Source organism: Berghia stephanieae, chromosome 7 (genome assembly GCF_034508935.2).
Source record: "Berghia stephanieae isolate SIO BIC M18660-M18661 chromosome 7, UCSD_Bste_1.3, whole genome shotgun sequence".
Taxonomy (NCBI): domain Eukaryota; kingdom Metazoa; phylum Mollusca; class Gastropoda; order Nudibranchia; family Aeolidiidae; genus Berghia; species Berghia stephanieae.
In genome coordinates, this window is record NC_088366.1 from 9464728 (window position 1) to 9482252 (window position 17525).

General features: G+C 38.5%; 1 protein-coding gene across 1 annotated transcript in view; it reads right to left on the reverse strand.

Annotated features, from left to right (window-relative positions):
* LOC144976444 (collagen alpha-4(VI) chain-like) overlaps nucleotides 1-17525 on the reverse strand; it is a 65284-nt gene that overhangs the window by 17434 nt on the left and 30325 nt on the right. The window contains exons 10-19 of the mRNA XM_078920736.1: nucleotides 15984-16105; nucleotides 10658-11043; nucleotides 7728-7905; nucleotides 7352-7390; nucleotides 6450-6676; nucleotides 4719-4858; nucleotides 3620-3816; nucleotides 2324-2362; nucleotides 1388-1519; nucleotides 3-122 (exon numbers count right to left, since the gene is read on the reverse strand). Coding sequence (XP_078776862.1) covers nucleotides 3-122; nucleotides 1388-1519; nucleotides 2324-2362; nucleotides 3620-3816; nucleotides 4719-4858; nucleotides 6450-6676; nucleotides 7352-7390; nucleotides 7728-7905; nucleotides 10658-11043; nucleotides 15984-16105 — 1580 coding nt within the window. The remainder of the gene's footprint in view (nucleotides 1-2; nucleotides 123-1387; nucleotides 1520-2323; nucleotides 2363-3619; nucleotides 3817-4718; nucleotides 4859-6449; nucleotides 6677-7351; nucleotides 7391-7727; nucleotides 7906-10657; nucleotides 11044-15983; nucleotides 16106-17525) is intronic.

Consider the following 17525-nt stretch of genomic DNA (forward strand, 5'->3'; position numbering starts at 1 on the left):
GCAGTATCTGGCACAGTTCTTCTGCATGTATCCTCTGTACTGACCGGTACATGATGCGATTCCAAACGTTGTACAGTCGGTTCTTACGTCACTGCAAGTTGGAGGTGGAGCCGTGTACAGAGCTGGTTGGAGACACAGATCAAATAGATAAATTACAGTAAATCATTGGGACAATGGCTTATTGTATGAGTTTATACCGTTAGTACTCGCCAATCAGCCAAGCGTAGCCATCGTTTACTTCTGGCCTGACCGTAGCCAACGTATACTTATAGCCTGACACTGTCCAAAAAAAAAAAATGACGTCAAAAGACAAGTCTAACTATAAGTTTTAGACGGTTCTAGCGTGGCCATCATAAAATTAAGCCTGACACTAGAACCCTCTAGGACTTACCGTTTGACGTCATTTTTTTAGTTTTGTGTAACGTCTAATGAGTTGTCGTTAGTAGAGCTCACGGAAACAAGTTATTTCATTGGTTGAGCTATTGAATACAACTCACGATTTGTTTTCTTTTGTGGCAAAAGACTGGCATTTTGACGTCAATTTTTTGGTCAGTGCCAGGCTATAACTTTACGATGGCTACGGTTCTAGTGTTAAGTGATAGGTAAACGATAGTTACGCTAGAACCCACTAGGACTTAAAGTTTGACGTCATTTTTTAAGGTTTGTTCAGCGTCTAGTGAGTTGGCGTTAGTAGAGCTCAAGGAAACAATTGATTTCATTGGTTGAACTATTGAATACAACTCACGATTTGTTTACTTTTATGGCCAACGTGTTGTCTTTTGACGTCATTTTTGGTCAATGTCAGGATATAGGTTAACGATGGCTACGGCCCAACAGTATGTGAGTATTTATCACGATGACTTGACATGGTATCAATAGATAGAATGTGCTTGGCTAAGAAGCTAACAAAATTGCCATCCGAAAGTATAACGGGCCGACATGAACACGGTGATGGAATGTGAGTCAAGAGCGTTCACGACGGGATTCAAACCCTTGATCATCCGGCCTGAATGCGAGTGTTATACTACACTTTTTTTTATGAGCTTATATATATTTCAATATCCATTAAACGTGCTCAAAGCGCTTTACAAGGGGTCCCTGGCCAACAGCAACACTTAACACGTAGGACGAGACATGACGCCTGTTAGGCGATAATACAATTTTTAGGACAGAGACAACGCTGTTAACGGCCAGGTACTCATTTTACACTTGTGTGCAGTGAGAGAATGTGAGTAAAGAGTCTTTTCCAAGGACTCGACTATGCGCCGAGCGAGGCTCGAACCCAGGACCTTTCGATCCGAAAGCGAGTGTCATACCACAAGACCTCATAGCCGCACCAAAAAAACAAAACAAAACAACATAACAGGACGTTAAACAAACTACTCACGCTGGCACACGCCACAGTAACGGGCGCAGTTGACCTCAGCCCAAGCCTTGTATGGCCCAATACACAGATTGTTGCCATAGTTGGCACATGATGCAGACTTGTCCTTGCAGGAGTCTGGTGGGGGCGTCACACCTGTGAGGAAAACATTAGAAAGTTGCAAGGATTAAATAACTCTCTCCTTACCAGACATTTTTAGCATTTTCCTCTGACATTCACACTGGCCCGACACAAAATAGACTTTTCTATGCCTTTGTAAGCCAGCACGATGATTGATTATTAGTGAATCGAAGGATGTATGTCTGGATAAATGAATGGATGGTTGAATGAATGGGTATGGATGGATGGATGGATTGATCTATTGATGGATGGATAGGTGGGTGGGTGGGTTGATGGATGGATGGGTAGATAAATGGATTGATGGATTGATGGATGGATAGATAGATGGATGGATGGATTGATCTATTGATTCATGGATGGGTAGATATTTGGATTGATGAATGGATGGATAGATGGATGGATGGATGGATTGATCTATAATAGTAATTGATCGATGTATAGGTGGGTGGGTGGATTGATGGATGGATGGGTAGATGAATGGATTGATGGATGGGTGGATGGGTGGATGGATAGATGGGTGGATGAATGGATAGATTGATCTATTGATGGATGGATGGATGGATGGGTTGAATTATTGATGGATGGATGGATGGGTAAATGAATGGATTGATGGATGGGTGGATGGATAGATGGGTGGATAAATGGATAGATTGATCTATTGATGGATGGATGGATGGATTGAACTATTGATGGATGGATGGATGGGTAGTTGAATGGATTGATGGATGAGTGGATGGATGGATGGATCAGTGGGTGGATTCTTGAATAGATAGAGGGATAAATAAATGGATGAAGAAAAGAACACAACCAATAGATTACCTGGGGGAAGTGTTGTCATCGGAGGGGAGGTGGACTGGACTGAAAATACAAGAGTAAAAATAACAATTAGGACAATATCTTTTATTAGGAAGTCTTTTATTATCATATAGATTGGAGTATTCCACGTTGAAAGCCAGCAAATATATTATAAAAAATAAACTAATAAGTATATAGTTAAATAAATTCTCATTCTTGGCTGGATGTGTAATTATTAAACACACTTTAACGGGAAGAATGCAGATGTTAAAAAGCCTCGACTTAATTCTCTTGTGTTTGTTTGTATGTATCTGTTTTGTAGGTTGTGTATGTGTGTGTATGTGTGTATATATGTGTGTGCGTGTGTGTGTGTGTGTGTTGTAATGAATAAGTAGAGTTTTTATCCAACGTAAAGTGACTAATAATATCATGCACACATGTTTAAATTCTATCTAATTGATGAACCATATGAGGAATAAAGTTGAAGTCGTTCAGCTCAGTTTTGGTTTTTAGTTTGTGAGATAAGTGATTAGTTCACATTAAAATTTATTATCAATTAAAACGTTTAAGATTTCACATAATTTTTATTTGTGGGTTATAATTATTTGTCTGGCGAGCAGATGTTGTAAGTATTTTACTCAACTTTCTCTTTACCAGGTTTATGAAGATTGTTACGAGAATATCAACATTTCTCACTTTCATATTTCATCTAATGAATCACAAACATTAGAACAAATAGTTTGGTTATAGTTATAAATGCAGTAATTACAAAAGCTGTCGTTATGATAGCTGTATTTACAAAAGCTGTAGTTATAAATGCTGTAGTAATTATAAAAGCTGTAGTTATAAAAGCTATGGTTATAAAAGCTGTCGTTATGATAGCTGTCGTTATAAAAGCTGTAGTTATGAAAGCTGTAATTATGAAAGCTGTAGTTATAAAAGCTGTAGTTATAAAGCTGTAGTTATAAAAGCTGAATGCTGTATTACACAGCATGTTTTACAAAACAAGATTATATATAGACAGCATGTATTTATTTCTTTTGAGGTAGTGTTGTAAAAATTTGATTTTTTATGCTATGTGCTTAGGTAAAATACTCACAACCTCCGTTAGCCGGTTATATCGTACCAACAAAAACGATGCATGACCTTGAACTTTTTAGTCTAGTTGATAGACTATAGTGATAACTAATCAACAAAAATGGCTGTCTAAAACAAAAACAAAGAGCTAAGTCACGTCCATTGTGTTCTTTCGATAACGGTTGGGTATGAATTTTCAGGGACAATCCGAAAAAGAGTTAGTTAAACGCATAGCATCCATACTTTGGCAAGCAGCGTCCAGTATCTTGGAGGTCAGGGCGTTCAGATCATTGTAACTCTGAGGGTTGAAGAGATGGGAAGAGTCTGGGTCGTCCGCGATGGCTTGCAGCTCGGCAGTGTTGACATTGGGACCGACGCCAACGGCTATCAGGCCGATGTTGTCTCTTCTGGCGTTGTTGGCCTCAACGGATACAGCAGCGCTGGGGAACGGAATGAAATAGAATGGAATGGAGTCAAACATTCAGAAAAGTGAGTGGAGCAGGCACTTATCTTGATGACAACAAGAAATGAAGTGAGTAGGAAAGTGCCAAAAGACAGTAGAGAATACATTTAAAAAAATGTATTTTGCGATGGAGGCTCGAACCCGTGACCTTACTGGTACGACAACTCCGCCTGGCCGGGGAGATCGTGACTCTACCGTATGAGCTATCCACGACCCCAATTAAAAGATCGCTTCTAACCCTAGTCTTATTAGAGCCTTCTCTTCCAGACTACTTGAGGTCACGGGTTCAACACACACTGAATGAAATCAAAACATTTTTAAGTTTTAGAATTGGAAGGCAAACTAGAATGTTCGGCTATTTGGTCTTTTGGTATATTACTCGCCTTCGGATCGGAAGATCCTGGGTTCGAGTCCCGTTCTGAGCGTGTATAGTTGAGTTCTTGGAAAAGACTCTTTCCTCACATTCTCTCACCGTGAAAGGGTGTAAAATTAGTACCCAACCGTTTGTAGCGTTGTCTCTGTCGGCAGAAATGTAAAATATCGCACAGCAGGCGTCACATCTTGTCCAACATGTTAAGTGTTGCCGTTGGCTATGGTTCGATCGGACCCCTTGTAAAGCGCTTTGACCAAGATTAGTGGATATTGCGCGATGTAAAAAGTTCCTTGTTCTAACTAAAATGAAGTGAATGAAAACATAAAACAAAATATAGAGTGAAAGTCATCAGAATGTGACTGATTTTTGATGAACCAGAGTCTGGTTTTGTCTCTTTAAGACCACACCATCAAGAAGAAGAAGAAGAAGAAGAAGAAGAAGAAGAAGAAGAAGAAGACCAACAACAACAATAACGCCAAACAATAAGAACGTAAGAAACCACCTACCTATTAGCCGATGACCCGTCCGTGATGACAATGGCCACACGAGGAACATCGGGTCTGGCACCGCTGTTCTGGGAGAATGCCAGTTGCCTCATTTCTTTCAAGGCATCGGCAGTGTTGGCTCCACCTCCCATGTAGCTGACCTGCAACGATTGGGATGAGGGGGTTTGGTGGGGAGGGGGGGAGGTGTGATTGAGTTTCTTTTAATATCCTTTTCAATTCGGGTTTCAATTTTACTCCATTAGTCAGCATCATTCATTCACGCATTTTTCTTTTTAACTCTCTACTTACCAGCTATTTTCAGAATTTTACCCTAAACTTCATACTCGTCCAACACAAACATATATTTTTTCAAACAGATTAGCAACGAGTTTATTCTAAATTTTGTCAGAAAAATGAGCTCTGCAACACAGTGTCGAATCTTTATAGCCATAACTATAACAAAATGAAATCAGAATAAGAAAATTGTTGGCTGCATCGCAACGAATGTGACGATTTTCCTATGGGTGGTAAGGAGAGGGTTAAAGAGCAATGAGAGAAAAGCAGCAGCCCCAAAAGTGACAAAAAGTACGACTTCAAACCTGCCTAGCAACAGCCCTTTTGGTTCCACACTCAACAGAAACAATCAAGTTGTGGACTTTACTACGAGCACAGTTTCTTTACAAAATAATCAAACTGACCGAATTTTTCAATGTTTCAATGTTTTGCAACTGATTGTCAAGGAAGCCCCGTCGGTTTTACCGATTTCCAAGTGATGTCACGACTTAGGAACCCTATTGTTTACACCAACGAATCTGAAAAATCGTCTCAACAATCACGATCTTCCCCTCAACAGGTCAAGCAGATGCGTCAGGATGTAAAGTCAATCTAATGCTCTGAACTCCCCTGACGGCTTCCACAATTGGTGTTTATGGACGACGTGCAAGTCCCACCAATTCAGATTGGCTGCCGTTGGTCAGGTAGTAGAGAATAAAAAAAAAAATTCTCTATTGTCTTCTGGCACTTTTCTACTCACTTCATCTCTTGTTGTTACCAACATAAGTGCCTGCTCCACTCATTTTTCTGTTATATGTTTGTGTTGAGAATATTGGCTATTAAGCTTAACTGCTGGCCAGGTAACTTCGCGATGGTTGTGTGGTGAACCCGCGGTCTCCAGAAGTCGGTGAGAGAGAGCTCTAGGAATGACCTGAGTTTAAAACGAATATTTTTGTGTTCGTGGATAGCTCATACGGTAGAGTCACGCTCTCACCGGCCAGGCGGAGTTGTCGTACCAATAAGGTCGCAGGTTCAAACCCCACCACCGTCGCGAAAATTTTTTTATTCTCTTTTGTCTTCTGGCACTTTTCTACTCACTTCATCTCTTGTTGGTCAGGTATGGACCTTAGATTTTAAGCCGGAGACCAATTTCTCCTATTCTCCCTTAGTTCAGAGGAACTCTCCGAGTACCCTTTTTCTTTCAATTCAACTTTAATTTCAATTCTTATTCTGCCATATGACGCAAGCCTGTTGTAAACCCACCTTTTCAATTGATGTTATGCGTTTAGGTAAAAGACTCACAACATCAACAAGCCGATTAAACTTACCAACACACTAAAATGTGTGTAAATTTTGTACGTTTAATGTCTGATTGATGTAATTTATTGATAACTAATCACCAAAATGGCTGTCTAAAGGCAATAACAAAGAGCCGAGTGACGTTAATTTCGTTCCTGTTATATAAACAAATGGTCATACCTGGTCAATGGCTTTGAGAGTGTCATAACGAGACGTGTGCATGTTTAGGGGGAACTCCAGGGACGGGTAGCTGCTGTACTGCATCAGTCCGACCCTGACCTTGTTGGGGCCAATGTCAAGGCTCTTCACGGTGTTCTTGAGGAAATCGTCCAGTTTCTGGAAGTTTGTCTGTCCGATGGAGGACGAAGAGTCCACAAGGAACATCAAATCTGCTTTCTGTAGACAACCTGAAAATATACGATATCAGAAAAAGGAATGTATATATATATATATATATATATATATATATATATATATATATATATATATATATATATATATATATATATATATATATATATACATATATATGTGTGTGTGTGTGTGTGTGTGCGTGTGTGTGTGCGTGTGTGTGTGATACTTTGTCTCGTCTCTTCATAAATGTCAAGCAATGTTAAGCTTGGTCAGTAACCGGATTGGTGACAATAATTTGTTGAATATTCAGCTCCTTATTTGTGACCTTAGATAAGGCTTTTCACACGCATTACTTCACTCGACTCATGTGTGAAAACCTGGTTGCTAATATATATATATATATATTATATATATATAGATAGATAGATAGATAGATCGATAGATAGATAGATAGATAGATAGATAGATAGATAGAGAGAGAGAGAGAGAGAGAGAGAGAGAGAGAGAGATAGTTATAGATAGATAAATATATATATATATATATATATATATATAGATAGATAGAAAAATAGATAGATAGATAGATAGATAGATAGATAGATAGATAGATAGATAGATAGATAGATAGATAGATAGATAGATAGATAGATAGATAGATTGATCGATAGATAGATAGACAGAAGGAAGATGTGGGAAATGTATCTCTTATTGGTATCACTAGTACTTACTTTTTGGTGGAGGCAGAAATTGTGGGTCGTCAGGCACCTCTGTATGGAATAGCATTGTAAATAATAGAAATATTTAAGTAACAAGTTATCAAAAACTGATAAGACAACTGTCCGTTTGACCACAAAATCGGGTGATCAAACAGAGTGTATTTAACACATGTTTTTACGACAAGACCTGTTATGATAAAGGCTAGTAAGTTATCCTCATCATCATCATCATCATCATCATCATCATCATCATCATCATCATCATCATCATCATCACCACCCCACCCCCAACACAACCACCACAACCACCACAACTACCACCACCACCACCACCACCACCACCACCACCAAAATCCCCATCATCACCACCACCACAATCCCCACTCACCATTACAGATTTTCGGCCCCAGGACATCAGCAAGACCCTGGGCAGAATCGAAGTTGTCGGCAGTGTAGACGTATCGACCATCAGGATCGCTGGCGATACCAGACAATTCCCCTTTGTCTACAGCACCTCCGATACCGACAGCGTACACATCGATATCGTTGTCTCTGCCCTTGTCGGCCTGTGGAACGAGAAGCATCGTTGAGAATAATAGGCTACAACAGTCTTGACGTCACTTCCCTGATGATAACTTAGTAACTGGTTCTAAACTACCGGAACAATGGCGGACGCCCTTATGAAACACTTCTCCGACGAGCATAAAAGTGTATCCAGAGGAGAAAAACATTATAAATCAGATCATGTCTTGACTTTTATACATTCTGATCACATGACATGTGAAAAAGTTCTAGCCAGCATGAAGAATAAAAGTCCCGATTTTCTTTGTTTAGAACCAAGCTGCTCGTTGCTGGTAGGACGTGACATCAGACTATTGAATCCAATTGGAATTGAAGTCAAGTTGCCTCAAAAACGAACCTATAGCTTCAAAATGGTATTACGTCTAAGTTAACGAGATGATAAAAATTGATTGTTAAGCGCGGCTATGTGCTCTTGTGGTATGGCACTCGCCTTTGGACCGGAAGGCCATGGGTTCGGGTCCCGCTTTGAGCGTCGCATAGTTGAGCCCTTGGGAAACGTTACTCACACGTTCTCACCGTCCTCAGGTGTAAAATGGGTATATGGACCTCGACAGCGTTGTCTTTCTCTGAATATAAATTTGTAATATTGCATATGCGGCGTCATGTCTAGTCGTACTTGTTTAGTGTAGCTATTGGATTGGTACCCCCTTGTAAGGCGCTTTGAGCACGTTTAGTGTATATTGCGCTATTTAAAAGCTCGGGCTCAAGTTAAAGGACCTGGTGACTGAATCATTAGCTTGTTCACTTTCAGAGACTTTGAATATTTTTTATCCTAAGTAATTCAAATTAATCTAAACCAATCTTCATACTTTCGAATACAAAATTATGTTTTAGCATCTAAATCACCCCGAGATAATACTGAACAAAAATGAATTTAACAGATTAAAAGAGGAACAAAATACCAAACACTAAACGTTTCGAGGTCAAAACCCTTCTTCAGTCAACAACAACAAAAAAAACAAACAAACATTGAAAACATAAATACATTAATTTTTAAAATAACCCAGATCGACGGCAGGGAAAAGTTCGGCACTTCCTCTCTGTATTTAGATATTGGCTGGGTAAAAGCATTAGATATTTTGGGATGCCAGATAGCTCGCTCTTGTACTCTGTCAAACCGATACGCACGACCTAATCTATGGTATAATCATACACTTTTCGCTACATGCGACGTAAACGTATCACCTTAACTCACTCAATCCTAGAGATCTTTTCTATTTTTAGAAATAAGAAAATATGTATTAAAAATGAGCCTGTGCAAAGATAGTTTTATTCAACTACCAGTAACATTAAGAACATTAGCTTTGATACTACGCCTATAATTTGTCTCATAAAAATGTAATAAATTGGCATGGGGTAAAAGTAACCCGGGTAAACTACGGATATAGTCGGTGTCAGGGTTGAGTGAGTTAATGCCACAAATCCAGGGAATAACCACACTGGGGTGTCCTCTTTGAAGGGTTCATAAAATTAAACATTTTCTTTTAACATAACGCTATTTTCTGATGCTTGGTTGACCTTGCAAAAAAAGAATGAATTTTTTTTTTCCATATTCCAATTGGCTGGCCATGTGAAATTTACGTGATACGTGACATGGTTTATGACGATAGGCGTTGGGCATGAAATACATTATATACTGTCTATGTCTTCCAGACGGAAATTTATATACAGAAAAAAACATTAAGATTTATAGGTTGACGAATCGTCTATAAATAGTAATTATGTCAGGCTGGGGGGGGGGGGACAGTATGCTGTAATTGAATTTAAAACTAAATTTACATAATTTGAGTTTGGTGCAGTTCTTTATTGAGGAGAATAAGCTTTGATTCGTAGACTTTAAGATACTTAATTTTAATATGTCTAATAATTTTTACTCCAAACTCAATTGTTTTTCACCTAGATCATTCAGACATTTATAACGAATTAAGGCTGCGGGTCACATATTTTGGTGGGGGAAAAGAATTAGAAAAAACGTGAGTTTTTATATAGCGCAATATCCGCTAAACGTGCTCAAAGGGTCCCGGACCCAGACTTAACATATAGAACTAGACATGACGACCGTTAGGCGATACTACAATTTTTCCAACAGAGACAAGCGCTGTTGACGGCCAGGTACTCATTTTACAACTGAGTATGGTGAGAAAATGTGAGTATAGAGCCTTTTCGGACTTAATTATACACCGAGAGAGGCTCGAACCCAGGACCTTCCGATCCGAAAGCGATTGTCATACCACAAGACCACATAGCCGCATTAAACAGTAAGATGTTTCGGAAATAAGGGATTAATCGCAATTGGAAGATAACAACGACAGATTCACGTGTGTCTTTTAGGGTCACGATGTAATATTCCTTGTCGTCAAGAAAGTCAGCAACAATAGGCTTCAACAGTCGTGACGTCACTTCCCTCGTAATGACGCATAGTAACTTAGTAACTGGCTTTAAACTATCGGAACAATGGTGGACGCCCTTATGAAATACTTCTCCGATGAGGATATAAAAGTGTATCCAGAGGAGAAAAACATTATAAATCTGATCATGTTTTGGCTTTTATACATTCTGATCACATGACATGTGAAAAAGTTCCAGCCAGGGGGAAGAATAAATAGTACTGATTTTCTTTGTTTAGAGCCAAGCAGCTGCTGGTTGCTGGGCGGAAGTGACATCAGACTATTGAATCCTATTGACCATATGTGAACATCTTGCTATGTTTCTCAAAAAAAAAAACATCGTACAAACCTGCAATTTAGTAAGCCTGGGGTCAGAAGACTTTCCTGCCGTGATGGTCACGATAATCCTGGACGTTTTGTCTCGGACTCCAGCTGTAGGCGTGAACATTTGCTGGGTAGCCAATCGGAGACCGTCCAACATGTTCTCGGACCCTCCCACAAACTTGGCCTGACCAATAGCATTGTTCAGGTCTTGTGCGGTTTGGTGATCCTTGAGGTTGAACACGGCCTGTGATTGGCTGCCGTAGGTTGCCAAGCCAACATGGACGCCGCCGGGACTGACGTTGAGTTTGTTTACAGTTCTTTTAACTAGGTCAAGTTCTTTCTGGAAGTTCTGACTGCCGACGGCGTCAGAGGAGTCCACTAAAAATGTTACATCTGCGTAGCCACTGCATGCTGGGGAATTAGAGTAATAAGGATGATGCTTTTGACGGTGGTGGTGGTGGTAATGATAACGAGGAGGAGGAGGAGGAGGATGACGATGATGATGATGATGATGATGATGATGATGATGATGGTGATGATGATGGTATTGATGGTATTGATGATGATGGAGACAGTAATGATGATGATGGTGATGATGATGATGATGATGATGATGATGATGATGATGATGATAATTCGTATCAGTAATCGATGCCTTTACACCGTTCTTTATTCTTATGTCTCCAGCCGGAAGAGTGCACGAGAATTGGAGAAATACTAAATATTACTTTAACAGTCAAAGTAACACATCCAACTTCGACGTAAACGGCCATGTACTCATGTTACACATGAGTACGGTGAGAGAATGTGAGAAAAGAGTTTTCTTTCCAAGGACTGAACTATCCGCCGAGCGAGGCTCGAACCCAGGATCTTCCGATCCGAAAGCGAGTGTCATATCAATAGACCACATGGCCGCACGTCTGTTTAATTTGATATCTTAATCGGATGCTTTGACTATGGATAGAACGAAGTTGACGGCACTCGGGTCTTTGTTATTGTTTTTTTTTGCCATCCATGTTTATGAGTAACTCTCACTTAACTGTATTATCCAGACTATAAGAGTTCATGGTTACACATGTTGGTCCGTTGCACTTCCGGATGGCAATGTTGTGAGCTTCTTAGCCAAGCGCCTACTATCTATAAGACATTGATTATGTTAGGAAAGCAAGTAAGTAGGTGTGCATTATAATAAAAGTGGTTTTCTTATCAGTGCGTGTATCATCAAAAACCACTATCTGATGCCTGTCGATGACTAAACTCTGATGCCTGTCGCTGGCCAAACTCTCATGCCTGTCAACAACTCAACTCCATTTGACCCTTCACTTGACCCTAAACCCATCCCGTCCCCTGTGCCTTATCTATCTTCTCATGTCACAGAATAACGTGATCAGATTGATGATCATGACATCAAACTAATGATACTCGACTCAGGTGTGAATGAGTACCTAACTATAAGCAACGAAGGATATTGTCAGAGTAAGTAATCGAAGTGGCCGAGTGGTTAAAACATTGTATCGTGACTCGGAAGGTCCCGGGTTGAGCCCCGCTTCAGTCACTTTCGTTTTTCAATTACTTGGGCAACATTTTAACTTCCTAATTGCTCACTTTAGACAATATGGCTGATTCCTGTTGACATCAGACATCTTGTTTGATGAGTTATTTATAATTCTTCGTGGAATGCCTAGGCGACGGTGTCTAACCATGCCTCGGCGGAAGGAATTATATTTTTAAAGTAACAGGAGTGTAGCACTGGACGAAATGGAAATATAGAATAAATGAAGCGCATTGAGCATTGGTAAATCCGTGGAATGCACTATCTAATAACTTATCGATTGATAATGTTGAAATAAACTGTTGTGCAACACTCCGAGGACAAAAATGTTTAAATCAAAATTGAACCGACAGCCCGGCACCAAAATAATAGCAAAAAATGCTTCTCATCGGTCGAATAAGGGGGGAGAAATGTAAAAAATGTTTCAAGTGTTATTTGATACTTGGAATAATATATTATATATCCACTAAACTCATCCTGGCAAACACTCAGATTTGAAGCTATCTTTAATATCTGAACCAAGAAAACCTGGTTGAAGACTAACTATTTCCATACATTTTCAAAATGTCAGTAAATTGAGTGCGGTAAGAAAATTCGAGTAAAAAGCCTTTTCCAAGGACTCAACTTTTCGCCATGCCGTCTTCAATTCATTTGGATTGGAATCGGTGACCTAAACGTCGGATGTCTAGTGACACACTACATTAAGATTGACAGATTAGCACCAAAATAATAGCAAACCCCCCCCCCCCCCCCCCCAACCCCTCTTAAGGTTTTCTGGCTATTTGAAGGGTCAATGAAGTGTGGGCGACGTTTATACTAAATAATTCCTCAGTTTTTTTAAAAGTTGAAAACTTGATTGCAGTGAGAGAAGGTAAGCAAAGAACTGTTCCTTAGGATTCAACTTTAGGCTGCTTTCAGCTGGATTCACAAAACACTAAAACGGTAGTCTAGCACCGATATAATAGCAAAAACAGGTTCTATAGTTTTTAAAACGATCGAAAAAATATGGGAAAAAATCTATCTATTCTTTGTCCATCCTTATTCGACACTTTAAATACTTATATTGTGGAGTTTTATTAAAGAACACAGTATGCGCTATTTGGTTAACACTGCATATGGGACCTTATAAACACTTAAAAACAACGGCAAGTTGTGAAGAGTCTCAATTTTTAAAAATCATTTTCCATCTTTCATCCTAGAGAAGCTGTTGAAGACTAAGTTGATTTCTTAGCTTTTCAAAATGGAAGTAAATGGAACATTGTGAAAAAATGTCGTGAGTAAAGAGCGTTTCCCAAGGACACAAGATTGCGCCGCCGTCAGAGGGACTTAAACCAGAGTCATTCAGGTCGGAAGCTTTGTTCACACCACACGAATAGATTGCCTGGCACACAATTAGCAACCAAAAAACCCCCAACAAAACGGTAATGAGAGAATTAAATAAAGGATAATTCTATCATCCGTTGACTCAAATGATTATTTATAACATCTGCTGGGGCATAATTATCGGCCACTTAATTTATGGATTGGGGGTCCCGATAGCTCAGTTGGTAGAGCACTCACTCGCTTCACACGCAAAGGGACCGAGATCGATCCCGGATGCAGTCGAGATTTGTTTTTTCTGACTCCCCCATGTCTACCCAGCAGTGAATGGGTAGATGGGTCTGATAGATCTTGCGGAAAGTACTTTGGGGTAGACTCGCGTCCTATCCAAAGGGTAGCAAGCAATTGCTTTTGTCCATTTCACGCTATTTAAACCGGTATACACTCCGGCTCCATGAGCCTAATGGCTCTGAAGGGACTACTCATTTGTGAATTGCCATCTGGCCACTCTGTCGTCAGATTCATTTGTGCTCCCTTAACTCTCTCCTTACCACCTACAGCAAAATCGTCATATTTGTTACGACTCAATATACATTTTTCTTTTTCAGATTTATTTTGTTCTACATCACAAACTTTGAACAATGATCTGTGTTCAATTAATAATAACATCAAGTTGTTTTGTCGAGAGATTGTTTGAGTTTATAAATCTATTTTTTTCTGCTGTGTAAGCCTGACATTTTTGGGAAAAAACTCAAAATCATCGGTAAAGTTAAAGACTTCATTACGGACTGATTTTGATGGTTGATGTTCAAAAGATTAGTTTCGATCTATGTTGATTTTCACGATTCTGTAGTAGATATATTAATTCAAATAGATAACATTAGATAATTCCTTGTTTAGACATTCTCATGAACCAAACCCATCAAAGCGCTTTACACTGATAATGAATTACATTACGAGCACACGCAGTTAGGGTGACATGGAGACAAAGATCATAATATTGGTGGTATAAACAATATAAACATTACAGTCGGCATGGTGGAACATGAATTGTGATAAAATGGGGTTTTAAAGCAGATTTGGAGTTTGAGGTAAGATTCGAAGTATAATTCATGAAACACCAAATAAAAAACAGAATAGGATATATATATATATATATATATATATATATATATATATATATATATATATATATATATATATATATATATATATATATATATATATATTGAATCGTGTTTGATACAAATATGGTACAAAAAGTGCTCGACATAATGTAGTAATGGAGCGAATTATTATTTTTAAATATTTACCACAATGTTTGAGACAGTCTACATTAATGTTTCAGGCATTCAAACAACAACAGTCAACAAAACAACTCAGTCCTGACGATGGCGAATTAAGCCTGAAACATTAATGTAGACTGTCTCAAACATTGTGGTAAATATTTAAAAATAATATATATATATATATATATATATATATATATATATATATATATATATATATATATATATGGTGGAGCTCTTTAATTTCTTTATTTGATATTTAAAACATGTGTACCTTTACAATTTACAATTGTCTTTACGGTTGTTTTAAACCAGTTCTGTTCATGGTTTATTGTTCTTCATTTTAGAATTCTGAATTAATTTTCAATGTCTTCTGCATAACGCTGATTTTAATTTTAACGAAACTGTAATATTATTATTTTTCTGATATAACACGCATTGCAGGTGGCGCTCTCTCTCTCTCTCTCTATATATATATATATATATATATATATATATATATATATATATATATATATATATATATATATATAATAGAGAGAGAGAGAGAGAGAGAGAGAGAGAGAGAGAGAGCCACCTGCAACGTGTTACATCAGAAAAATAATAATGTTACAGTTTAGTTGAAATTAAAATCAGCGTTATGCAGAAGACATTGAAAATTAATTCAGAATTCTAAAATGAAGAACAGAACTGGTTTTAAAAAAACCCGTAAAGACAATGGTAAATTGTATACGTATGTCTTAAATATCAAATTATTAAGAAATTAAGGAGCTCCACCAGTGTAAGATAAAGATCTGAACAAGTTGATATGCAGACTGATTTTTTGTGATATTTCTTTTTTCTTGTATTTTTCTTTCTTGCTTTGTCTGGCATCTTTCATATACACTTGTTCAGATCTTTATCTGTCTTAAAACGTGGAAGAAATATTATGAAAGGCTGCCTCTATTCTCATCCCCCCCCCCCCACCCCGGCCGATTGGATTACCGAAAAAAACGTCGCCGGCTGTTTGCGATTTGGATTTGATTGATTTTTTTTAAATTGTGCAACTTGTGACAAGAAACTTAACAAATTACTGCATTACAACCTTTGGATTAAACATACAACAATTGTGGACTACTATTATGAAGACTAGCATCCTAGACTAGGGGGATGAGAATAGTCACTTCGATTATGAAAAGAACTGTGCTTACCTGGTGCTTGGCAGTGGCAATTTCCTATCAATAAAGCGGCAAGAATCGCCCATACTACTTGGGCTTCCATCTCGACCGCTCGTAGTATTCCTTCTGTTCTGACAAGACTGACCACTGTCCAGCTGTCGTTATATTATCTGGACAAGCGGGTCATGTGACCAAACATTCATTCAAAACTTCATCTTCATACATAATCCCTTGGCGTCCTGTTCAAAAGTTGTTGAGAATATTTCAAAATGTTTGTTACTGGGAACCGTTTAATTGGGGAAAATGGGATACGCGACACGGATGAAAAAATAAATAGATGAGCATTTATTCCCAGCAGTATCAACTAAACGTGCTCAAAACGCTTTACACAATGTTCCCTGCCACCAGCAACACTTAACATATAACACGAGACAAAAATGGCAGACTTCAGTGTTGAGGAAAACTGGAGAGAAATGTGAAACAGGGAAACACCAAGAGGAGGAAACATCATTAAAGATCCAACCAAAAGAGTGCCTGCATTCAATAACGCCAGGAAATATTGGATTTCCTCAAATCGTCTCTTTACTGGACATGGCAGAACTGCATCAAATATGTGCAGATGGAAACTTGGAAACAGTGATACCAGAAATGTCAGGCAGCCCCAGAGACCAGCGATCACATCGTCCTCCACTGTCCAGTCACTAAACTTGAAGGTGGCTACGAAACCGTCTTTAGGGTGGAGGAAGACTTTAGGAGCTGGGTTGACGAAATAAATTTGGATGTGTAGCCATAAGCTACGACTACTACTATGAGACATGACGCCTGTTAAGCGACATTACATATCTTCCGACAAAGTTAACACCGTTAGCGGCCATTTTATTCATTTAACGCCCGAGTGAAAGAATGTGAGTGTGTTGTTGTGATAGAAATACTCTCAAAGCGAGGCAAAATATTCTTCAACACAACAATGTTAAACTAAACCCATAATATAGAATTTAATGGTAAACTTAAAACATTTCTTTTCACTCTCTTATGATATTTGGAGAAGAAAATCTTTACTTCATATTTTTATCTTTTAAATAAACGACCCTCGACCTGAATGGAATATTCCAACTCGATAATTGGTAAAGGTCGGATAGCCGGGAAGGAAACGGAAATATGAAAGTATCCCGACAAAGAGGACACTCATGAATACTCGTGCTGTTATTGTTATATCATTGAAATGCGACTCTTGCATAAATTTACTGATTTACCGCTTCCGGAGGATTGGATGTCGACAACTTATTACATATGATTTTACAAGCCTTTATATATGATTCGTGGAAATTGAAAGGAAATACCCAAATTCCTGTCGGAATGGATAAATGTATCAATAATATAATATATGACGTATGGCGTCAAAATGTAATTACGCCGGGATGACTCAGATGGCAATAAGTATTTTTGGAGTCTAGTTAACCGGAAAATGTGAATTTTCTATTTGGGAACTTTGTATTCATTCTTATCAACAGAAGATTAAAAAAAACAAAACTTGAGGTTTTATATAACGCAATATCCAATAAACGTGCTCAAAAC